General features: G+C 31.6%; 2 protein-coding genes across 7 annotated transcripts; one reads left to right on the plus strand and one right to left on the minus strand.

Moving 5' to 3' along the window:
- Positions 1-644: 644 nt before the first annotated feature.
- On the minus strand, positions 645-14,431 carry LOC133184180 (stress-activated protein kinase JNK-like). Of its 5 annotated transcripts, none has more exons than XM_061319091.1 (13): positions 14,325-14,431; positions 11,125-11,242; positions 10,485-10,634; positions 9,070-9,199; positions 8,914-8,972; positions 8,637-8,775; positions 8,278-8,443; positions 7,569-7,640; positions 6,265-6,575; positions 5,658-5,721; positions 3,618-3,704; positions 3,410-3,436; positions 645-2,339 (listed from the first exon to the last, which is right to left on the minus strand). In XM_061319091.1, exons 3-13 carry the CDS (start codon positions 10,601-10,603, stop codon positions 2,281-2,283), a joined length of 1,233 nt encoding a protein of 410 aa, XP_061175075.1. In that variant the 5' UTR covers positions 10,604-10,634; positions 11,125-11,242; positions 14,325-14,431; the 3' UTR covers positions 645-2,280. The 5 variants fall into 5 exon arrangements, with proteins under 5 accessions (XP_061175075.1, XP_061175074.1, XP_061175078.1 ...); XM_061319090.1 differs by having other exon boundaries at positions 6,253-6,575; XM_061319094.1 differs by having other exon boundaries at positions 645-2,388; positions 6,253-6,575.
- A 143-nt stretch (positions 14,432-14,574) lies between these two features.
- LOC133184181 (rho GTPase-activating protein 24-like) lies at positions 14,575-23,903 on the plus strand. 2 transcript variants are annotated; one of them, XM_061319096.1, is made up of 6 exons: positions 14,575-14,652; positions 16,464-16,706; positions 17,212-17,235; positions 18,788-18,910; positions 19,269-19,398; positions 20,242-23,902. In XM_061319096.1, exons 2-6 carry the CDS (start codon positions 16,472-16,474, stop codon positions 21,482-21,484), a joined length of 1,755 nt encoding a protein of 584 aa, XP_061175080.1. In that variant the 5' UTR covers positions 14,575-14,652; positions 16,464-16,471; the 3' UTR covers positions 21,485-23,902. The 2 variants fall into 2 exon arrangements, with proteins under 2 accessions (XP_061175080.1, XP_061175081.1); XM_061319097.1 differs by lacking the exon at positions 17,212-17,235 and having other exon boundaries at positions 20,242-23,903.
- Positions 23,904-25,768: the final 1,865 nt, after the last annotated feature.

Below are 25,768 nucleotides of genomic sequence, written 5' to 3' on the forward strand. Positions count from 1 at the left end.
CTTTGTTCGGTGCATAATTTCTTTCCCTTAAGTCCAGTCAGCCTCAAACCTTACCAACTGACTTAGGGTACGGATCATTTGTGATTTTCCCTTCATATTTCTGATAGAGGATATGCAACAATTTTCATAGAGGATATGCAGCATTCGTGATTTTTGTGCCGTTTTTTGATGGAAGGTGTTGAGCACTCGTGATTTTCGTGCCATTTTTTATAACTACGAGGATAACATAGAAGCCCTTCAGACTCAAACAACACATCCCTTAATAGTACACAAATGTTCCTCTTCAAAATAAACCCTTTTCAGCTACCTTACATTTCCATGTTCATTGCTGAAAGTGGGGCCCTTTGAGATGGCCACCATCTCAATGATATCTAGTTTTGTGATAAGAAAAATATGTAACATCAAGTGCCTGTGACCTTCAATATTAAGTGTCTATGCTCATGAGATCCACCTTAGGTAGTGGTCTATTCACCGAAAACTTTTAACTTTCTTGGTTGCATCTGATTCTAATACACTTCATCAAATTCAATGATTATTAATGGTTTAATTGGAAAAGGAAGAGACGGGGGAAAAAAGCAAGAAAATCTAGTGCTATGTATTATTTTAACATCTGTCAGTCACCATTCAGAGACAAAACTACAACATGAAAATTACATCCCTTTTTAATATTTTTCCATGCCAGCATTGGAGATACATAATGGACATGATAAACATATCAGTAATACTATGCAGGAAACAATCGCAGCCTCATCATAAGCATAACACAAGACTGAGGTCAGAGTAGGAGCTACTGAATAAGAGCTCCTTAATGTAGCAGCAAATCAAAACTTAATCACTGAAGAAGCAAGAGATATACAAGATTTTTTTGTGTTCAATATAACCGAAAATAAATTAATCTTGCAACTTCATTGTATTATATGCATGATTAAATCATATAAGCTATGAAAACCCCAATTCTCTTCTATACATAATTAAAGTTATGAAGTATATGTATGCTTTTGTTTACATATTATTTTTTTTTCTGTCAAAACTATCATTTTGATATAAACCTTACTAGATATTCCTTTTAGAGACCACATCAGCGATGTCAGAGTGCTAAATATAACATAAATGATAGGTACAATTTACACACTCCAAGTCTGTATTAAAAAACACAAAAACACAGGTGGTTAAAAATTTAGTTAAAAGATTGGAAGACCAAAATATCTGTAAACACATCTGAGAGTCCTTCTACAATTCAGACTTGGTTACACAATATAAAACATCAACAGTTTCATCTAGGGGTCTTGAAACATATCCTCATCAGCTGTTTATACAGTGTGTAAATTTCACTAGTGACAAAATAGATCGGGAAAAAAGGATTTCCAAAGTAGAACACACTAAATATTGACATGGAATGTGTGTCAACTTCATAGAGATTCATGAAATTGACCTTTCATGTAGAGTGACCTTTCTCAGAGGTCATTCACTTCATACATACATTGTATATATACAATTTATCTACTTACAAATAATTTATGGTTACTATGTCAAACATCCTACATAAAATCACTGTGAACATAACACACATGTATATTAATATTGCACACAAATTATTGACAACCTCTGTCATACTCTGTCACATACAGACAAATCATTTTAAGGGACACGTAACTCTTTTCTCATCATGATGTACAGCAAAATACCTTACATACAAATTCACACAGTAGGGATAATGAAATTATTCCAAATCCTCACATGCTTTGTAGAAAGAATATTAATCTTTAAAATAAAATTTGTCACAAAACAAATACATGGGTCATGCATTAAAATTTAATAGATAACCTCTCCTTATACATAGAAATTTACCACTTATACATATGATATTTCTTACAGGTGTTAGATACATTTGAGATTCTGAATCACTCTTAAGATATTTTATATCTGTTAAATTAGTATATATATTATACAGAGTACCATTTGGATGTGCAATGAAGAAATTTTGGGATAATTTGTAAATCATATCAACAAATTTTCACATTACTTAATATTTTTTATGAGCAAAATGATTTCATAAATTCCAAGACAAAAAAAAAAAAATAATAAACAAAACAAAATATGCACACTGGACAAAATTTGACAAATTAAAAAAAAATTCACATGGCCAGTTAAAATATTTAACATGAAGCATTTTGCATCTAGAAGGTTAAATTAATATCCTAATCACAGTTAAAATGCAGAGCTCTCAATGCTGAAGGACTTGACTCTCCCAGCTCCAATAAATTACAAGCACTATACACATTATTTCTGACTAGTTCCATCAGCCATGGGCACATCACTCTCATTGTTCACGGCTCCCACTGAAGTACAAATATTACATTACTGAATGACTCACGGATTTGTCTCAGGCTGAAATACATAAACAGGAATCATTCATAAAATACAATTGAAAAAAAAACTCTATTTTGATACATGTACCACAATTTTAAAAAAAAATTTAATAGGCCCCAATTTTCTTAGCACTATTTGTAAAATTAAGTTAAAATGGTGACATATCATGCATTGGATGTTGATCAAATCATGCCCAATTTTGCCCAAAGTGAAAGCAATTCTGTGCTGAAAAGGGAATGACTAAGCATAATTTTTTGAACTAGCACAATTTTTTTCTTGTCTTTTTTTTTTTTTGCAAGCCCATACCAAATAGCAGATAGGCTTTTGTGCCTTCAGAATATTTGATGCACAGCCATAAAGCAAATCTGGCCGAGCAATTGCCTCTAGGAACAGGAAATTCTTAAGAAGTCTGTTCATGGGAAGACCATTCAAATAGCTAGAAAGTAACTATATTTTTTAGTGTATACTGGATTGACAAAAAAAAAATTCATGAATCCTTGAATAGTGTAAATTCACTGGTTAGGGAGAGTGACAATACAAAGCCTCCATAGTTTATGAATTAAAATTTTGGGTCTCATTTGCAAGTAAGGACCTAACATGAAATTCATCTTGTTTACATTGAAAAAAATGTATTACTTGAATAAATTATTACTTATTAGTATTAAAACTTCGTTTTTGTTTTCACAAGACATTTAGCTAAACATCAAAGTTATACACTGTACATGTATTACATTTAATGTTTCAACTAAAAGAACAACATACAGATTAGAATTTTAACCATTAGGAAAAGAAACTACTACTGTACTAAATGGAAGCTTTGATCTGATGCAGATTAAACAACCAAAGCATTTCCAACAAAACACGAGCCAGCACCATCTGCAATATTTCTGAATGGGAGATTGAAAAGAAACAACTTGTATAACAATCTATCAATTATTTCTTTAAAACAAGCAAAGGGAGAGAAGCTGGCTGATTTTTCAATGTTTTGCTTCAGGCACCAAATTTGAAGGAAGGCATTCTGTGGGCTAACAGGCAATACCTGCTTTTTGTAGATCCATACTCATCTCTGAAGAAAAGTAGTTCTCATTCAAAGAGTTGTGTATATCAATATGTAAAACGAACACTTCCTGGAATCTATTTATTCATTAATCACTTACCAGTCCAATATTTTTTGATTAATTTTTCTACATGTTTTAACAAATGTGAAATAGATTTCAAACATAAAACTTTGATCAAGACAAACTTACCTGAGTGATTTTGCATAGGTTGTGCTGGCTGTTTTCCAGGGTTTTGACCTTGGTTTTCATATGACATAACTTCATTATAAATTAACTCTACAATGAATAGCAAAAACTCTTAAGGCCAAACAAAAAAATATGTTTGTTTACTGTTACATGCTGAAAAAAAATAGGGTCGGTAGGTAGGAATTTTTTTTTATTTTATTGATTTTTATTTACAAATTCACATGAATTGGTTGAAATACAAAACAGTTTTACTATTTATTTGATGCTTTACTTTTGTTTGGGCTTGCCATAGGGGCGATAGACAATATCTTTCTTGTCAACTGCCTTACAGCTACCACACAGTGGTAAAACTGTTTTGCATTTCTTCTTTAATTCCATGTTGCACTGACTAATCAATTCAGGATTTTCCCCAGACAAAATTTAATGCATGGGGGGAATTTTGCTGAATTGACGGCGTGCAGCATGTCTCGGTTGAGTTACTTGTACATGTATCTGAATCTATATATAAGTGAAAATTACAAATGCATTACCAGTATTCATTTACATTTTTTTTTAAATTTAAATGATAAATACATTTTAAATAAATTGTCAATTTAACTTAAAAAAAACAAACAATTGATTTTTTTTTTTTTTCTTTTTTTTTTTTTTTATAAAAATAGATCTAATCATCTCTTTTTTTTTTTTTTTGGGGGGGGGGGGGGGGTTATTTTTATTGTCCTCTAATTAGCCACTGTCTTTTTATGTGCTGTTTTATTCTTGTTCTCTACAAACTGAATAGGCCCTATAGTGACCCCCTTTTTTAAATTTACTTCATTTTTGGCTGTCCCTACTTTTACAGTCATCTTTAAACAAAAAAGGGTGCACGCTTTGTAGCACCAATGACAACATGTTTGTTTTTCAACGTAAGCTGTTGAATGTAGGTCATTGTGTATTAAAGCACGTGCGCTTGACCAAAGTACTAGCCCATAGTTCATAGAGTAAATAAACAATGATAATGTTTATACACGTGTAGGACATGTTTATTTTAAGCATATATTTATGCTAAATATGGTTTAAGAATTATGTGTTTAACTAATGAATCCTTTTTGATGTCGGAACATAAATGCTATTTATAGAATGACCTGGAAATGTTGGAAAAACCCACATGTGCAATAACAAGTGTATTACTTTCACGGTGTATACTATCTTACAGCAATTAATTAATTTTTCATGGTTATAAATATTTTAATCAAATAAAAACTTAATGTTTAATAACATACCAGTAAATTGCAATAAACATAAATTAACAGCTATTGCATCATACCCCGTACCGTTATTTGCATCGAGTTCACCACAGGTACGCAACATGTTTGTAGGATTCTAGTGATCTGAATTGTTTTATTAATTTAATAGCTGATAACATTCAAAGTAAATCATCTTCTTAAAAAAAATGTATACCATTAATAATTCATGCATAGCGGGAAGCATAGTGGCAATGTTTGATGCATGGCGGGAGATCTTGAATGCATCGCGGTATCGCCATGTAAAAACGGGGGGAAAAAATTATGATAATTTAATCGAAAGTACTAGAAATAGTCTATTTCTAGTACTTTCGATTTCAAACCGTTGACTGATTAAGATGCATGTAAAAGTTTAACTGACCGGTGAGTGACTTCTGGATTTTTACGACGAAAAAAAAATTTGGGTCGGCAATTAAATATAGGGTCGGTCGGGTAACCATAAACAAACATATTTTTTGTTACGCCTAATATATGTAAGGGGTATACTCTATAATTATTCTGTGGGTAAAAAAAACTGTCTCTCCTAATTAATGTATTATTTTATATCAGGGAAATCTTCCAAGTAAAAAATTTGCATGTTCAATTACAACATAAATTCTAAAATTTTATGAAATACAAAGACTTGTTTTACAAACTGTGCAATGAAGATTCTTTTTTCCAACACACACACAAAAAAAGACTATTCTTATCTTTAATATAAAAGGGACTGTACAGCAGGAATCAAATCAAAACAAATCCAACATTGCTGTAAAAATAAACCAACCTTTCCACTGTTCCACTGTGTGTTCTTGTTCATCTACAGTGTGGTCGTAAGGTGCAGGTGCTGGCTGTAAACCAGGAAATACAGCATTTAGAAAATGAAATGACTACAAGTATCAGGGTTCGAAATTCACTACATACAACTCGCAAAATGCGAGTTAGAATTCCAAAATTGCGAGTTAAAAATTAGGTAACTCGCAAAAACTTGCGAGTTGATTTTTTTGGCACTGAAACTGAAACTGAAATTGAAAATTATATATTATAACAGAACACAATGCCTTTGATTTAAATCAGTAATTTAAATAGAAGTTGCACTGTAGTTATATTTTGTGTATTGTGCAGTAGTTACTTTTTCCTTAAGTTACATGTATTTAATTTATATAAATTTAACTTTATATGAAAATTGCGAGTAGTCTTATAAAATTGCGAGTTCACTTTCTTGGTACTCGCAATTATTTGCGAGTTGTAATTTTAGGGAGTTTCTAACCCTGCAAGTATGCTGAGTTTATACTCTGTCAACCTTTTTCTTAATATCACCATAAATTTATACAATTATAAATCAATCAATCAACACCACAAAAAATCTCTAGTCATCCCACTTCGAAGCTTACCCCATTCACTTCCTGTTCATCGTACCATACATTAATGTACGGATGTTGTAATGCCTCAGTAGTGGTTATTCTTTTTTCAGGATCTATCACTAACATTTTGGATAGCAAATCACGAGCCATACTGGCCCTCAGACCAGCATGTTCCTGACTGTCCTGGGGAAATATGACATCAGGGAATAGTCTCTCAAAACTATATCCTGCATAACGGGGACGATTCTCCACATAGTTACGCACTGTTGGTTGCAGCCTCTGCATGAATTCTCTGGAAGGTGTTCCCAACTGTTCAATTATCTTGTTCCATTGATCAATATCTATGTTATAATTAAGGATATACTTTCCCTTTTTACTAATTACAGTCTCTGTTTTCTATAGTTAGCATTGATTTATAAGCCTTTTAGCATTCTTCACTTCAGAAACTTACAGTAAATAGAGAATCAATACGTTCTATTTCCATTAGTGAACTCTTCAAAATTAAAGGCGCGTTTGGTCGTCTGACTTGGACAGCATGACGCGGCAGATAATACAAAACATGCCAATCTCAATCCAATTTTAAATGTTAAATGTATTTGTCATTCCAATTAAAGAATAGAAGAACTAAAAGACATATGTAAGAGAGCGAGAACCCTAAATTTATCATCCATTAATAAAAAATACATCATTTCCAAGGCATGTATATTGTATTTAGATGTACCACATGATAAATAGATACATATGATTAACAATAGATATAAATTGATATTGTTGTCATTCCTACTCTTGATGTATATAAAGTCCACAACAATAAAATATTTCATTTGCATTTTCTTAGGAACTGTTCATCGACATTCAACATATTGTTTACATGTTTATGTTACGTTTGTCCCAGAAATCCCGCGAGATTTGTACATTTTCCGACTTTTTCACAAAAGAGCGCACTAAGAAGTATAACTCTTCCATAGTGGAAATAGAACGTATTGGGGATATGGTATACAGTAAAACATGTTTATAGCAAAGTGACAGGAACCAACAATTTTGATTTGTTATAATCCTAACTTGTTATATCCATTAAGTTTACATATTATATTTTACATCCATAGGGAAAGAAAACCATTTCACTGTAAGTGTAAATTCATTATACGGTAAGTGTGTTTGCTATAACCTTGTTTTACTACATATATGCATTCAAGTTTTGAAAATTTGTACCCAATTCCTTACGAAAGATTTGTAGCATTCAGAAACTTGATTCACTGCTGTAAAGACTATGGAATATTCTGATTATCTTTTGGATAAACCCGATACTTTTAAAGCTACAATTTTAAGGATACGATCACTTCCTGGAAACATGACAGCCCCTCGTATGAGTTCTGCCATGATACACCCCACACTCCATATGTCCACTGAAACAAGACACAAATATTACTCAAGCAACCCATATCAAAAGATCACTCATTTCCTTTTAAAACAAGATTAAAAAGTAGATTCTTTGTGCAATGATCCTACTGTGGTTGCATTTGTCAAAATTCCACATAGAAAATACATGCAAATCAAATCTAACGCGAGATGTTTGTGAAACACTTATGCCCCTCTCCCCCAACCCCCAAATACCCCTGGTAATAGGAATTTTTCTAAGTCCAAGGGGTGTAACTCTGTCAAAAATTGCTCAATCATACCCAAAACAGAACTTGACCTAGATATTTTTATGATAAATCTGTATACCAAATTTCATTTCAGTATGTGCAACCTCTGTGAAGAAAATGAATGGAAACTGCAAATAATTGGAATTTTTCAAAGTCCAAGGGGCATAACTCTGTCAAAAATTGCCCGATCATACCAAAAAAAGAACTTGACCTAAATATTTTTATGATTAATCTGTATACCAAATTTCATTTCAGTATGTGCAACCTCTGCGAAGAAAATGAACGGAAACTGTTGGTGGACCGACAGACAGACAGCAGTGGAGCAATATGCCCTCCCTTCTTCGAAGGGGGGCATAAAAATGATTATTTTCAGTTCTTCTTCAGAAAACAGCCTTACCATTGTCTGTATATCCCATTCCTAGAATGACCTCGGGAGCTCTATAGTAACGAGTTACTACATATGGTGTCATCATAAAACCTGTGCCCTGCGTTCGAGCCAGGCCAAAGTCCAAGATTTTCAGTGTGCAGTCTGACTTTACAACAATATTGCTTGGCTTCAGATCCTGAAAAACAAATGTAAAAATTTTTTCAATTCCACTAAAATGCACCTCATAAATGTATAGCAAAAATATCATATACATTAATTGCTGCGTACACATCTTTCTACATTGTATAAATACACGTAAATTGAATGTAGAATGAATCCTAGCATACTTTATTTTTCTGCAATTATTCCACATGAATGACACTGCTCACCCTGTGAATAATCCCTGCTGAATGCAGATGTTTAATGCCACACAACATTTGATACAACAAATAAGACATTCTCTCATGGTCTAAATCCATGTTGATGACTTGGCACAAATTAGCGTCCATCAGCTCCATCACGAGGTACCTGTTCAAAGTACCTAACATTACTGTAACTCACTCTACTTTTAATCCAATAATATTTTACTTAAATCCTGTAGACATTAGATTTTTTTTAATGTATTATGTATTTAATACAGGTAATCATAGACAATGAAACACTTACACATCCTGAAACTCCTCCAGAGATTTCTGTGGGGTGAAGGCATTTAATAATCCAATAATCTGTAAAAAGTTGTTAAATTTCAAATTTTTATTGTTTTTATCTATAAATCAAAACAGAATTCTAATTAGATAAGAGAAATAAAATACATAAACTTACATTTTTATGGTTGACTAACTTCATTAACACAAATTCCCTATATGCTCGTTTAGCATGGGTGACATTTTGGAAAGGACGGCTAAGTTTTTTAATGGCTACATTCTGTCCAGTCACAGAATCATAGGCAGCACTGAAAAGAGAATTGAACTTTACAATTATAATAAATCACCTAAGATAATATAATGATATTTTTCATCTTTAATTTAAGACCTACAGCACTTTATAATATATGACAATTCAAAGCCCATTATCAAATAAATTTACTCAGTCTAAAAAATATATAATTTTACTAGATCTACAAAAATCATCATGAATGAAATAATGCACTAATTTGGGCCTAATAAAACAAGGACAGAAAAACTCGTTTAAGGTTGATAATGTTTCCATACAGAAAACTTGAATCAGGAATCATTCCTATATAGTATCGATATATCGGTCTAAAGTTTAATTGTACACAACAAAACTGTATGATTGCTTATTTATAATAGTACAGACTCCATGTGTACAGGTTGACACAATTTACATCTATTAAATTAACAAAATCATTTTAATGTCCCTATCCTTCTCCAAGAGCCTAGTACCATGAAAAACCACCTTCCTGCTTCCTGTACAAGGCTCTGTGACCAAGGTTGTAAGTGCTTAATCTCTTTGTTAAAACTTTTTTTTCAACAACTGTTAATCTAATGAGTGGTTTTATAGAACTGAAACTCAACAGAACTTGTGTTATTTATTCATCAGTTAGATATGTTGAAATCAAATATTCTTTTAAGTGTGACACTATTCATGGCTTTTTATGAAAATGGTTCTCCTCATCAAATTAATTTAAGGCATGACTCAGAACAGGAAAATTACGATATTTAATGCTTTTCATTAAACAGAAATGCATGCTTCGTGTTTAGTATCTGTAGTCAGACTTCAACTTATAATTTCTCTTCAATTTACACAGTTTAAATGATTTTATTTTTCACCATCCTTGGAATATTTTTTTTTAATTCAAGTACAGGTATTTCTTTTCCATAAAATGCAAAGTTAATGTTACATAAATCTTATCAAATTTTATATTTATGCATAACATAAAGCTCAGTAGCTAGCTATACATGTAGATTGTCTATTTACACAAGGATTTATGGGTGGATCCTAGATTTACAGGCCTCCTATACTTTTTTTTTAATGAGGCACATTTTCATAGACTGCCAAAGAAGATAACAGGTTCAAAGTAACAATTTAAAGCCTACAACATATCACTTCCTATGACTGAGTTAGTCAATACCAACTACATCTTAACTGTCATGAAACTTCAAACAGGCATTATTTTTATTTTAGTATTCAAGGAAGGATTTATTCTGTACTTTAACCAAAAAATCACATATCCTTCAAAACTTCAATTTCACATGGAATTCCTCTCTGTAACTTACCAAACAATTCCCTGAGCACCAGATCCTATAGGTTTGAGATTACTGTAACGTTCTAGAATGTCGAATGTGGAATCCCCTACCTCCACAGTGTGGTAGGTGTTGGAGGCTGTCTCACTCATTATTATTCTATTAGTTCTTCTTGGTATCCATCTAAACAGTAAAATCAGCATTGTGTGGCTACTATCATAAGAAATCACAAATTTTATTTGATCTTCATCTATTCCAACTATTACCAAAATATTTTTAAACACCATTGAAATACAGCATGCAAACTAAGAAATGTAGTATTGTCCTTAAATGCATTTTCTTAAAGAATTGTCTTACATTTGTTTTTTTTTTTAATCTAATTATTTTGTTTCTAACTGAGGAATTTCTACAAAATACTCTTTCACACTAATACTACTGACAGCCTGAATCAAAACTATAGTGGAAACTATGTCTTCAAAATGAAAGGTGTGTATACTTTTCCCCTCCTTTTTTAGACTAACAGCAGAGTACATCTTCCATGGGCTCATGCCTGTCCCAAATAAGGACCTCTTCTGACACATACAGTGTTAATTCATGGACAGATATTGAAGGTAAATTTATAAATCTGAAAAGTCTGATATTGGTTGATGGCAAAATTCTCTAAAAATCTTACCAGATTTAAATGCATCTGCATGTAAATGTACAAAAAAGTTGGTTGATGTGGACGAATTTAGTTATCTGCTTCACAATTTCACATCACTTTCACAAGCCACAACCTTTTAATCCAATCCCTGTAAATATAGTCAATTTTATTTATAAATATTCTGAAATAAAAGTTATATGATCTGTACATGTATAAATATTTAGCATGAGGAAAAATTTCTCATTTCCATTTATCATGACATCTTTGAAAAGAAAATTGTACTGAATTTTCCACACTTCTAGTATAGCAATTCTTTTCTTGCAAAGGTCTTAATTCTCATCATTTGTGCTCTTCATTTTTGCAAAGAAATTGAAGAAAATCATGTTGCCCAAGGAAAATCAAAGATAGTAATCACCAATATTCTGTTTTAAATCCTACCTGGCAAACATCATGTTAAAAATGTTAAGTTTATATTATGTTCACAAGAGTCTTTCTATCAATTTTAAAATTAAAACTTGTTCAAATACTGCCAAATGTTACATGTATAACAAATAACATATATACATGTATTATATATATAATCATGCATCAGTGTCATGATTTATTTTTTTAGATTCAATTAAAATAGGAAATATCAGGTGTAAGGGCCCAGCTCACTCCTTTTCTGTAAGACATGGTCAAAATTTGTTCTGTGGATCTACATATTACATGTATTAATATAAAAAAAAGAATGAATACATACATGTATTATATATTATTGTGTAACAGACTTATCATTATACCTTGTATGCAGAAAGAGGTCTTTCATCATGCTCTTTGCTCATTTACAATATCTTTTTAAATCAACGTAACAAAAGCAATAATGTATAAATTATTAAAGAACTTCAATTTTTCTTCTTTTCTCCAACAGATTCTTCCATTTAGTTGGCAAGCAAATGGGATAATTTCAGACACTGTGACAATTACTATTGATTTTAAGACAGTGACAGACACGAATATTCAGTGCTTTGCTTTTCCAAAGAGTGAAAGGCACAATCTGTTTCATGTTTCAACACAAATACAGAAGAAAAAAAAATGCCCTTTCTAATCCTTATTTTCTAAAACTTGGTCAAGAGAGCAATGCTATAATTCAGTTCTATCCATTATCTTATTTTGTATACATTTGAGACTGCTAACTTTAATATGAAACATAAATAAATAAATAAATGAATAAAACATAATGGCATTAAGTATATATATTATTATTATTTTATAAGATTAAAATTTAAAAAATATATAAATCATATGGTAATTAATTTTATAGTATGCCATGTAATTTTATTGCAAATTATGCATGAATAGGTTCATTCACTGATCTAGGGAGGGGGGGTGTCTGTACCCCCACAGACCCCCCCCCCCTTGGAATTTGCAAAGTCGTTAAAAGTATACTGAAGCAAATAAAAAATTACTTTGGATCACCCTTAGAAAATGTGGACCCCACCACCATCACCTGGAAATAGGTAATTTTTATGTTTGGGAATGGACTTTACCTTTTATTTTTTTTGGGGGGGGGGGTTGGGGGTTGGGGGTTGGGGGGTTTTGCTTATCAAGAAATTTCTGGATTGGAAATTGACTGGGATGGACCCCCCCCCCCCCCCCCCGGAAAAAATTCCTGGATCCGCACCTGAGGTTTCTGATCAGGTTCATCTCTGACAAATGCCTAGGTAGTTTAAGACACTATTCAGGTTTCAGGGTGCAAATCCTACACCAACCTTACACTGTCAGATCTTTATATGTGTAGATATTACAGTAACTTTAATTAAATTTGTTTCAACAGACCATCAGTGTAAATTACTAAATTAGTACTAGTATGAAGCTCAAAAAAGATATATGGTTTATTTTGGTATAATTCTCTTTAGGAAAAAGGACAGACATAGTCTAATAAATGCACTGTATGAATGAAACGCTTGTTATCCCAGCATAGTGCCTATGCTAGCATATTGTTCAAGGTCATTGCTCTGTAAGTAGAACTTTGTAGTAGCTACTCATAATTCTCAGTTGTCTAGAGTGCTAACAGATGACCATATTGCAAGGCTGCATTGAAAGTGTCAGTTTCCATTGACAGTAATTTTCTGGTACATACAGGGCTCAAAATAATTGATGGCCAGCTGGTCTGGGGCCAGTGAATTTTCAATCTGGGCTAGTACATTGCAGAGGGCATGTGCCCTTTGGATCAGCATTTTTTTTATGCATGATAAAATTCATTCACAGTCGGGCTAGTTAACTTGACAGGGTTGTGTATCCCAACTTCTGCTGTTTTTTGTTTTGTTAATTAAGTTGTACTTCTATAAAGTATCACGTACAATATAAAAAAATATTATTATGGTTTTGGGCCAGTCTTTCTAAAATCCACTGGCCCAGTAGGACAGTGAAAGTACTAAGCTGACCAGTAAAAATGTAAGGAGATAGCCCAAGTGAACAGTAAACAAAAATAATTATTTCCAGCCCTGACACATACTGTGAATCACCTAATTTTTGTGACGCGTTAATTTCAAAGATAAATATTTGGTATCTATAAGTGAGAACAAATCTTAACAAATTATATTATTGGTTATATTTGTAAGTAATCTTTAACAATACATAAATGTGTGAATGAAATGTTGCAAGCAGAAGGTCGTACATATAAAAAGGGAGAATAAAGTTAGTATATTATATCAGAAGTACAGAGTGTATCTCGACTTTTGAAAGAAGGAATTAAATTAAGAGCAGTCAGAAACGGGACTTAGATAGAATAAACTTGCCAATCATGTACTTTAGGGATGTAAAAATTTGGATGTCACAAGTTAAATTTCCTTACATATCACATTTATTCCCTTTTCTGTGGTACACTGCATCTTTAAACATGACAAAATGTTTGCCAGAAGAGCTAGGATGTATTTATCAGTTTATATGAAACAAACCAACGTGGTCAAGGTGATTAAAGAACAATTCTAATCACCTACACTAAATAGGACCAAAAAAGTCACATAATGCTATATTTTTTTTAATATTCCAGAGCTAATACATATTCAATATTCTTCATTTTATTGACATTTCAAAATTAGATCATGGCTTGTTATCTGAATTTCATGTCAATCATCAATTGGTACCACAAATTTCATCTTTTATGCCATGAGTTTGACACTTTTGTAAAATATTCTAACAACATTTATTAACATTTCATCAACAAAGAAGGACAGAAACAAATTTACCTAATAATGCCGGGATTTGTTGATCTCTCCTTTCTATTTTGATGTGTGTGACGTCATTGATTTCGAGGAAAATTAATTATCGATGCGACGAGATTTTAATTACAAAATTCTAATTTCCTAGTCATGTGCAAAATAATGTGAATATTTGACGATAAAAATTGTGTAATATTCATTTATTTTAATTGTGCGAGAAAATAATTTGTTTCTCAATATGAAACGTCACGGAAACCTGTGCACACAGGAAGTGTCGGGGAAGTGTCAATAAATGGAGAGAGTTGTAATGGTAAAAGAGCAGATAGCTCACAACCCGTGATGTAAAGCTCACAAGGTCTGTGCTATGCTCTTTTTTTTTAAACTAACGGCCTTTTTTAAGTAGTACAGTTTGCAAAGAGTTGTTAATTTTTTAATCCGCTGTTCTCGTTTTTTTCTTCAACTTCCGTGTGTGACATCCTGCCTCTAAACTGCTAGCATCTTGCTTAATCTTATAAACATGGATAGACATCAATGTATGTAGGCCTATTTGTTTTGGGTAATGATATGCAAAATGTGCACAGAGTTGTCATGCACTCTGTAATGTGGATAGGGATTTAAACGTTGATTCTAAATGTATGGTATATAGTGTTATTTTCAAATTCAACATTCATAATGAAGGGTGTAAATTATATAAAAAGTATAAATCAGAACGACATCCTTATTTTGTCTCAGCTGAATAACCTGTCAGCAATATATTCACAGCTGTGTGCATAGCTTCATATTTCCTATTGATAATACATGAATAATTTTCATTTTGTTTTCGCCATATTCAGAGCATTTATTTCTTGAATAATGTTTCAGTCACATCCTTATTCAGATTCAGCTAGTATGTATTTTACAGAATATTTTGAATTATTATTTATAGTTTGTGTATATATCTAGGGTATTGAAAAGTTGAAATTAAATATATTGCTGTAAAATCCCTTATTTTCATAGGGTCAGATTTTTGTGGTTTGTGGAAAAATTATTGATTCGAGGGGATTTGATTTCATGGTTTGAGGAGCATCATATATTGCTGTAAGAAATTTAAATATTTTATGTGGGATATGAATTTGAAGGTCTCTTCATACCATGAAACCAATGAATATTAAATCCCCAGGAAAATTAGTGAATTCACAGTATATTGATCAAATGATGGTATCTTTTGGAAACTAATATCCTTCAATTTTAACACTTCATATAAAAAAAGTGTAAATAAAATTGCAGCAAATTTATCGTCCAGCTGATATAATATTGTCAATATTTTGACAAATTAAGAGACATTATGATATTTGTAGACAATTAACATGACATTATCACTTTTTAAAATTTTATTCTGATCTGTTTATAGTGAGAAACATCAATAATAGAGATCCCAGCCATTGACAAGTTTATCTGATAAAGTATGTCACCGACTTGGCATTATTCTTAAAGTTTTTCTAAAAAAAAATTCATATTTTGTCAGATCTTAATTTGAACAGTGCAAGATTTGGAAAAAGTAAACAATCTAAGGGCCCACAAGATTTTGAACAGTTGCAGATCACTGTTATTTTTTTCTCTGGTTTTAATCAATAGATCAAATGAAAATTACTGATTGTTAATGAGAATATTCATTTGGCATGCTTTAATGTATCTATGACCAATTACATGTGTTAATTTAGATTCATTAATAAAAGCTTGTTCTATGATAATGCAAGGCTTAGTATTGTCACTGATAATTTTTTCCATTTTCTTTAAAGTTAATTTAAGATGATCCTTGTCTATCACTGTTTTAGCAGGAAAAAAATTAAGAGGGGAGGAGGATATTAATCTTATTTATGAGTTAGCATCTGATCCTGTATTTGATGACCTTTTGAAAGAATATATATGTCACTGAATAGTACATTTTTAATATAAATTTAGTTAATTCAGGTAACCAAGGTCTGAGCAAAAGAATGGATAAGGAAGAATTATTCTAATTTTCCTTAAATCATCACTAAATTGTCACTTATCAATACTATTATTTCATATTTAAAAAGGTCGATGTTGAATTTTATTAAAAAAGGAAAACTAGGTGTGAATCACCTTGCTTTCAAAAATTCATTTAATGGATTTATGTTTGTAAATTTTATTTGTTTCTGAATGCAGAAAAAAACATGAATGCAGTCCAACGTCAGCGAATCATACGATGTGGTTGGCTGAAGAAGCAAGGGGGGATGGTGAGGACCTGGCATCGGAGATGGTTCTGTCTCAACAATGATTTCCTCTTCTATTTCGCCAAAGAGGATGATTCCCGGCCCCTGGGCTGCATATTCCTCCCTGGAAATAGGGTGTCCGAGGTTCCATTTAATCCAGATGATCCAGAAAAATGTTTATTTGAGATAAGTGCAGGTAAGAGACAGAAGCATTCTTTGCCAATAGTGACAATCCTTTGTGTATTTAGTTTCTGTATATCCAATGTGATGCAAATAAAGCTGTAGATTTTTTGTGTATGTATATTAGATATTTATCACATTTAAGCATCTGCTGAAATTAATTTTTATTCATTTATTTGGAATATATACATACATACATACATACATACATACATATATATATATATATATATATATATATATATATATATATATATATATATATATATATATATATATATATATATATATATATATATATATTGATTAGTCAAATTGATAAGTTTCATCTTCATTTATCAATATTAAGATACAGATTATAATAAGTGTAAAACTGTTAAGAAATATAAATAGATAGTGAAGCAAATGCATTCACCTTATATAATAAACCCAAAGCAATCAAAGCTATTCATGTGGTATTAATAGATATAAATAAAATCTTTTGTATATCCCTTTTTGGTATCATTTATTCTTGTTATTAGAAGTGTCTTTAATGGATGATCCAGGTGAAGTAATCACATTTCAGTATAACTTGCTTTTTTCTCCAATCTCTATCTCTTTTATAAAAGATCTCTCCATTCTAACAGGAGTGTTAGATGAATATTTTTCAATTATGATAATCATTGTGTCAATGCTGAAGGTTATGAGATGTACCCGACTGAAAGGGGAAAAAATACAATTTTCTTTTTTAAAATTCACAATGTTCATTAAATTGAATGATCCACTTTAAAGTTTAAGGTAATTCATTAAGTTTGATGATCTATCATTGATCCTAGTATACTTGAGCTTTTGTTTGAAAATTAAATTTTAAATATATATTGTTAATCAAGCAATATAAATTTTACACAGAGAGGAAATTAAATGTTTGTAAAAAAAATAAGTGCCAAGACTAATAACAACAAAGATCATTATTTTCAAGACGTCCATGTCATTAATTATAAGTGCAATATTTAATTATCACTTGATGGATGATTGATTTGAACATATTTTATTGCAATAAATATATACAAAGGGATTGGGCACAAGTTCTAAAAACTTTATTTGCCCTCTCCCTACATGTAATTTCACAGAAAATTGAATTAGACGTGTCCAACAGTATGTACAGAGTAAATTAATATACTGCTAAGTTATTGTCTATACACATTTTAAGAACAATCAATTGAATCTACCAGAATGCTGAATATAAGAATGAACAATAGAAAGGAGAGAGATATTCATTTTCAGCTTAATGGATGCTGTATCAGTCTTCATGTGTTAATTGTTAAATTATTTGATTTGGATTTACAAGAAATACACAAGACAAGATGTGCATTATGATTTTCTTAAATACATTTTACTATGTTATGTGTTATACGGGCTTTAAATGCTTTTATTAGGAGAGAGGATAAATATTCCATATTGGAGTTCAGAATATATGATAAATTACTCTTCAGTGGTCGGATGCTTGTAAAACAGGAAGAGATTGTCTTTGATATCGAGTAAACTTGTGTCAATGTTGCTTTAGATACTTCCTGTTTCATACAAAAACTCTTCAATTGCATTACTAACATGATCATTTCATTTCAAAAGCTACACTGTATTTATAAATAAGCTTGCATGAACTAACATTGTATAAAAACAATAACCAGTGATAATGCTAAACAGATATTATGTTCAATGCAAATATTGATGGCGTGTTTGTTATGGCTTGTTATATTCATAGTTGAATAACATATTGCACATGAGATGTGCGTGTAAAAGCTTTAATAATTTTTATCATCATAGTCTATTTATAGGTACTTATTATACAAGGCTTCTAGCATTGACCACACAATGTACATAAAATGTACAAATTTAGTTTTAATTGAGAAGATTAATAGTATTGAATTGTTATATAACAGGTGCATATGTTGATATTTGAGCATAATGCCATGATCTTGGATTTTGAGTTGAAATTAAATCCTTGTAGAAATTTTGATGAATTTTTCAATACATGTATTGCGTAATCACATCCCCTCTTTGTTTATGTCTTGAGTACCCAAATATGTTTGTGAAGCAATGTTCCATGTAATTTTATAGGTAAAGGACAAACAAAAATGGCCCCTAATCATGAAACTTACATCTTATGGGCAACCAATGATGAGGAGCGACAAAAATGGATCAAAGATATGAGAAAAGTCATGTACTCCTCCTTTGGGGGAGGTAAGTTCTTCAAGAAAGAAAGAAAATAGAGTATACTGTAGATAATCTCTTATGTCAAAAGCACACTGCTTCAAGTAATTGCCTTATATATTATTTGTACATCAGATATAAACAGCATCTGCAGTCATAAATATTAAAACTTCTTTGTAACTTAAATATGATTGGGTTGAAATGTGGTTTGGAGACTAATTTTTATTTTTTTCAATTCGTAACATTTACTGACACAAAAATATGTTGTTCTTTTTCAAAAAGAGAAGTTAATGAACATAAAAGGTTAAGATGAATAAAATATATAATTATATACACCTTGTTTGTGGTTGGTTGCTTCAAGTTTTATATTCATTTTTGGTTTTTTTAGCTATATTTGGACAAAGCTTAGTGGAGACAATGGCTTATGAGCATAAACTTGGTAGACGATTGCCTTTCCTTATGGAGCAGTGTGTCAATTTCTTGACAGAGAATGGACTAGAAGTAGAAGGCATTTTCAGGTTGGTAGTTCTAATACTTCGATAAATATGAACAACAACTCTTGTTGATTGTCAGTAAATGATAAGTGTATAATAGTTATTCAGGCTATTCAAATTGATATTACTAGTATACCAAACTATCATAGTGAAATTCTCTTCTGGGTTCCTTCAAGTTCTAGAGTTTCGAATCCTATAGAAGGTTTTTTTTTGTTCCTGGTTTCACTAAAAGGGGGGGAGGGGTATTAAATTGGGTCAGTTTGTCCATCCATCTGTCTGTTATTATGTCTCTGTGTACACTTTAGTTTCTAGATGATATTTCAAAATATCCATTTATCTTTTTCATGAAATTTCATATCATAGCTCCATATGACTTAAGATGCCTATTGATTTTAAGGTCAAAAGGTCAAGATCAGAAATTCATGTACATGTATTCATAAAATGGTTTCCAGATGATAACTTGTTCTTCATTAGCTTTTTCAGGAAACTTTAAATAACTACCAATGACTTAAAGAAGACCCCTATTAATTTTGAGGTCAAAAGGTCAAGATCAGAAATTCACAACATTGCATTAAGTGGCTTACAGATAACTGTTTTCTTTCAGTTTTTGTAAGAAAACTTACAAATATGACTCTGTCTTAAAAAAAAAAAATCTCTATTGATTTTGAGACCAAAAGATGAAAGGTCAAGGTCACAATTTTTTAGTAGTATGAATGGTTTCCATATTCAATTCAATATTGCCTATGAAAAAAAAATCATGACTAGTATTGAGTTGAGTGTGAAACATAAATTTTTAAACTGCATAGTGTTTAACCCAACCATTTACTCACTATAAACCACAATATTTATTTTGCCAATGTCTTCCAGATTACCTGGTCGGAATTTGCTGATTAAAGACCTGAAAGAAAGATTTGACTCAGCAGAACGTGTTATATTTGATGATGATGAAGTGGATGTACACACTGTAGCCTCCTTGTTAAAACTCTATCTCCGAGAACTACCTCAGTCAGTGATACCTGCAGAATACTACCAGAAGTTCATGAACATTGCCCTCAGATTCCAAGGGTCACAATCAAACGATGGTAAGCAGAAAGCCATAGATGATTTACGAGTGTCCTTAACTGATCTCCCTGAAGACAATTTTAATGTTTTGTCCTTCTTATGTAAATTCCTGGCTCTCGTTGGCAAACATTCAGATGTTAACAAGATGACTGTGTTGAATATTGCTACAGTGTTTGGACCAAACATTATTCGAAATGTCTCAGAGGCAGATAGTGCAGAATTGCTCATGGCAACTGCAGATATAACCCACCAGTTGGTATTTATGATGATCGAGTATGAAAAAGAATTATTTGGGGAAAAACAGGCAGAGACTGTTCCAGTTGGCAATCTTTTGGACTTAGAGCCATATGATAGAACTAGTGTTCTCAAGCCCACTTCACTGAATCTTATGGACTGCATTAACAAGGAATTATATGGTACAGATGTGTCAGAAAAGGAAGCAAATTTTCAAAATTTGGATTTTAATTTGTTAGCTTTGGCAGGTGAGACTAGTTCTCCTGTTGCTGAGAGTAAACCTGTAGCCCCTGCCAGGAGAAAGAGGGTGGTCCAAAGGAGGGGCGAGAACAGGAAGGTGGTGGTGTCCAGTTCGACAGAGGAATTGGAAACCCACTTTCCTGTGGTGCAAGAGTCAGACATTATGTTCCAGGACCCACAATCTCCCGAGTCAAAGCTTCCAAATGGCCAGCTAGCAGAAGAAATTCAGAAAGTGGATGAAGATGTTAACAGCAAATGTGCACGCCTAGAAAAGGAAAACAAAGAATTGCAAGAAATTAAAGTGAAGCAAGAAGTGAAGATAAATGAAATGAAAATGAAAATAGTCCGATTGGAGAGATACATTAAGGAATTAAGTTCTAGTAACTCTGTGATCATACAGAGGTATGAAAGCAGAATTTCTACCATGGATAATGCTCATAGAGCCTCTGTAAAAACTCTGCAGGACAAATTGGCCGCAGAGAAGAAGTCCACAGATGAAGCGGTCAAGCGTGTCATGATCCTGCAGACTCAGCTTCAGCATTATAACCTCAAGTTTGGCGAACTTCCTGATTAAATTCTTTAAAATTATACAATTTAAGGCAAATCTTGAAATTGTAGGGTAGAAATTGGGATTATTTTGAAGGGGTAGGGGTACAAAATTGATTATTTTACTTATCAGATTGCAAATTTTGTCTCTCTGTGTTTTGAGGTTAAGATACAGTTTGAGAATCGTGCTGAACTGTACGACCCTAAGAACGGTTTGTAATCCTTAGAACTTAACAAACTTTCTTTGTTTTAATGGCTTACATAGTCATATATATTTGTGTAAAACAATCTTTCTAGAAGTAAATCCAGGATGTTTATAAATCACATGTACAGTTATAAACAACTCAGTAAGGCTGATATTTTAACTGTGTTATTCTTCTATGGAGTGAGATAGTTAGTTCTGTGCTTAATCATGTCAACAATGTTAAGTTGTAGCAATACAGTGGCGCACTTGGGCAATATGAAAGGTCAATTTTTTGCATAGATATTTGTAATGCAATATCAATTAATGCTCAATATAATTTTCTGAGTTTTGCACTTTTGTCTTTTAAGTTCAGGGTTAAATGTTAAGCTGCATGTAGAACTTTGCTCATTCCAAGAAGTGTACATGTATATTACTCTTTAGCATTGTATTGAATGATCTCTTCATATAACATAAAAAGGAAATTTTTTGAGACTCAGTATTGCAATATCTTAGGTAAACATTCCATTTCTAAGTTACACTACCTTGACAATAGTCATCCAGTAATAAAATTAATTTCTTTAGTTTTTCATTTCTTAACCCTGACAATGTAACCCTCTATGTAACTGTTTCCTGCTTATTGTAATGAATTTGATTCAAATGGCATTACAGCGTACAATGCAATCATCTGACCATCTCATGTAGTTTATTTTTATGTCCTGTTTATATATTGTAATAAAAGAAAGGGTACTTTTTTCATTGTCCATTCCATATGTGACCTTTAATTAGTTTCAGGAAAAAAATGATGATGTGACATTCACAGTTATTGTAACAATGTCTATTTTAGGCCTTTCATATTCATTTAAACACATTTTATTACCCAGTATTGCATACAATATTGAAATTTATAATCTGTATTATTGATAAATCAGGTCCTGAGATTATGGTTGATAATTAGTCTCCACATGCGTCTAGGTCCATTGAAGTATTTCTTGTCAATGTACATATGTAATTTGACATGTCTCATTCTTAGCTTGGTAAACATTCCAAATGTTATAGTTCACAGACAGTGGTTCTTGTACTAATGTAATTTGACACTGTCTCATTCTTAGCCAAATAATTATAAACATTCTAGATATAATTCAGTCACCATAATGCTTGTACTAATTAAACCACGGACCTTCTTTTTCTCATACAAAAGAATAGGGTAATGTAAATCCAATGATAATATAAATCTATTTGTGGACTTTCCCAACCCAGTGTAAGCTTTTATTAGTAGATACATTTTTTACCATGTTAATTGATGAATTGAAATTACTTTATTAGAACAGGAAATATATTTATGATACTTGAATTTATTTAATTCACATAGTTGGAAAATTGAAAATTTATTGTATGAAGTTTTTCCCCTTGTTTTTTTAGATGTAAGTTAAGACAAGATTTAGGGGATTTCCTGTATTAGATTTTTTCATCATTATTTTCATGAAATCTATAGTGGAATATGTTTAATACATTAATGTTTATAATGATATTCATGTGGTTCTGTTTTCTGATTAACGAGTGCTAAAGTCTGCATCCTACAAGTGCTTAGCTAGTCACATTAAATTAAGTAGTAAATAAACAATGTAACTGTATGTTTTATTTCAAGAATCAGAACTGATAAGAGTTAAACATAGCCGATATACATAATATAGAGAATACTGTACGTGTACATAAATTGGCGTATTCAAAATTTAGCACAATCACTGGGTATGGAGTTGTTGGCGAAATCATGAATTAGTGCTATACATGTCTGTGCCGTATATTGTATTTGTAAATGACTTCTTAACGGTATTCATGAATTAGCGCATCTTTGTCTGCGCCAAAACCACTAAAATATGAAGCCCACTTTTTTAACTACGCATATAGTACCACATAAAATGCAAATAACCAATATTAGAAGTTCAGAATCAGCCTGGGGGTCACTAATATTTTGTACCGTATATCTTTACTTTTCTGACATTTTACAGTTAACTCTGGTGCTGTATAGAAAGTTTATATATATAAAATGTTTTTTGAATTCCGTGATGGTAATATTTGAAAAGCTCTACACGTTATATTTACTTTCGCTCAATTTTTTCCTTACATGAACAAAGTTATGTATTTTTTTCTACACACTTTTTCGATGTACTAGTATTTTGTGCTTATATTTTGTTGTCTTTGAATGTCATAAGCTTGCTGGGTGCTAATTAAAACCTAACATTATTTTCTGTTATTGTTACAAACAGTTTTTGATTGGTACATTTACATAATAAAATGTAAATATGTTGTTTTTTCATTTCATTTTATTTAGCAATTTTTCGATAAGAAAGCCAAACACAAATAATAACTTCACTGTCACTTTAAAAAAACACTCCGAAGATGACGTTAAATAGAATTATTTTAAGCATAATAAAAAAAATTTTGCTGAGAAGCCATGCTTAGCATGACATAATGGGCCCGTAAAAAGCCATTTCAGTTTGGGAAGGGGGGCACATTTGGAGGGGGGCTGTGAGGGTACATATTGTCGTCCTGTACAATTGTCATTGGTGCGACAATATGCACCTAACCTTTCAAATATTATCGACCATCAGCACAATTTACATTCCTCCAGCATTTTGCTTATGAAGTGTGTGGAAAGCTATAGCATTCAAAACAAGCATGAGTTTTATTTTGATGTCTCAAACATTGAACGCCAAGCAAGTGCAACGTCATAAATGAAAGCTCACATCAAACAAAAGCTATTGCAATGGTTCTTCCACTTATAACATACCCAAAGGATAAATTACAGGGATTTTGAAATATATATCACATTTGCAGACAAGGCAATGAGCAAATACACTGTATAAGAAATATCTAGTAGGTATTCAATCATGTATTGCAATATTCAAAAGGACTTGCTCTTTAAGACACCACCAAAACCAATTTTCAGACATTTGGTCCGAACGTTCCCTCTCTGCTTGACCAATTCATTTGCCAATAATATTTCCTAAACATGTCAAAAAAAGTGGAACGGTAATGTGTTCAGCTTTGTGAATGATATAAACACTGCAGTTGTGTATGATCTGAACACAGTTTTTACAGTGCAGCAGCATTAAGAAATGAATCATGAGATTTTTTTTCAACAATTATATACACTGTACATGTATATTTAAAAGAGGGAGCATGATTGAACCAAACACACCCTCTTCCAACAGCCTCGCTCTTCTCATTGATAGCTATATATTACCCTTTATTTATTAGGAAGTATTTCATCATAAAAATATTCTTCCATAATGCAAATGTACATTTATTTTTTTTTTATTCCATAATATTTACATATATAATGAAAACTTTCCACAAATTTCACATTACAAATGTACCATCCTTGTACAAAACTCTCACATAGTAAGATAAAAACTTCACAGTAGCAGATCTCAGATGAGTACTAAAGTGAGTAATAAAAATTATCAATTAATATTTTTTCCATCCTGAAATATTCAAAATATTGCTAAAATTGATCTATTTGATTTCAATACTGCCAAAGCCAAATAGCTTTTAATCTGTCCATACATGCTTTTTAACAAGTAAATGTCATATACATGTACATGTATATACAATAAGTATACCCGCATTATTATGTCATTTAAGATGCATCATTATTGTTAAGTTTTATCTTCCTCCATGCTAAATAAAAGTCTTTTTACCACATAAATTACTTTATTTACAACAGGTAATCTTTTTCCTACATTTTCCAAACAGTACATACATGAAAAGTCTGGAATAAACCATGATATGTGATTGTATTTAAAAATTAATTTCATTGATAACTGTGCTTTGAATTTAAGTACGTGAAAATAAATTGATTCAAGAACAGTTTAAAATGTAAAAGTTAATATAAAAATTCAGTTTTTATCCATCTTTTCTTTTCCTTTTCGTTTTATTTTTCCTTAAAGACTGCGAGTCTGTATTTGTTTATCAACTGCAAATTTCCCTTGTATCTGAGGTTACATATTTGGAGCATATGGTAGTTTTCATAACCAAATTAAGCAATACAAAAACGAAAAAACATACAGTAATTTTGTAAATCAAAATTAATTTCAAACAAAATTTTACTGCAATATTTTCACTTAT

The sequence above is a fragment of the Saccostrea echinata genome, unplaced genomic scaffold (genome assembly GCF_033153115.1).
Source record: "Saccostrea echinata isolate AGI-Se365-2 ecotype Australia unplaced genomic scaffold, CSIRO_AGI_Sech_v1 ptg000010l, whole genome shotgun sequence".
In the NCBI taxonomy this organism is placed as follows: Eukaryota; Metazoa; Mollusca; class Bivalvia; order Ostreida; family Ostreidae; genus Saccostrea; species Saccostrea echinata.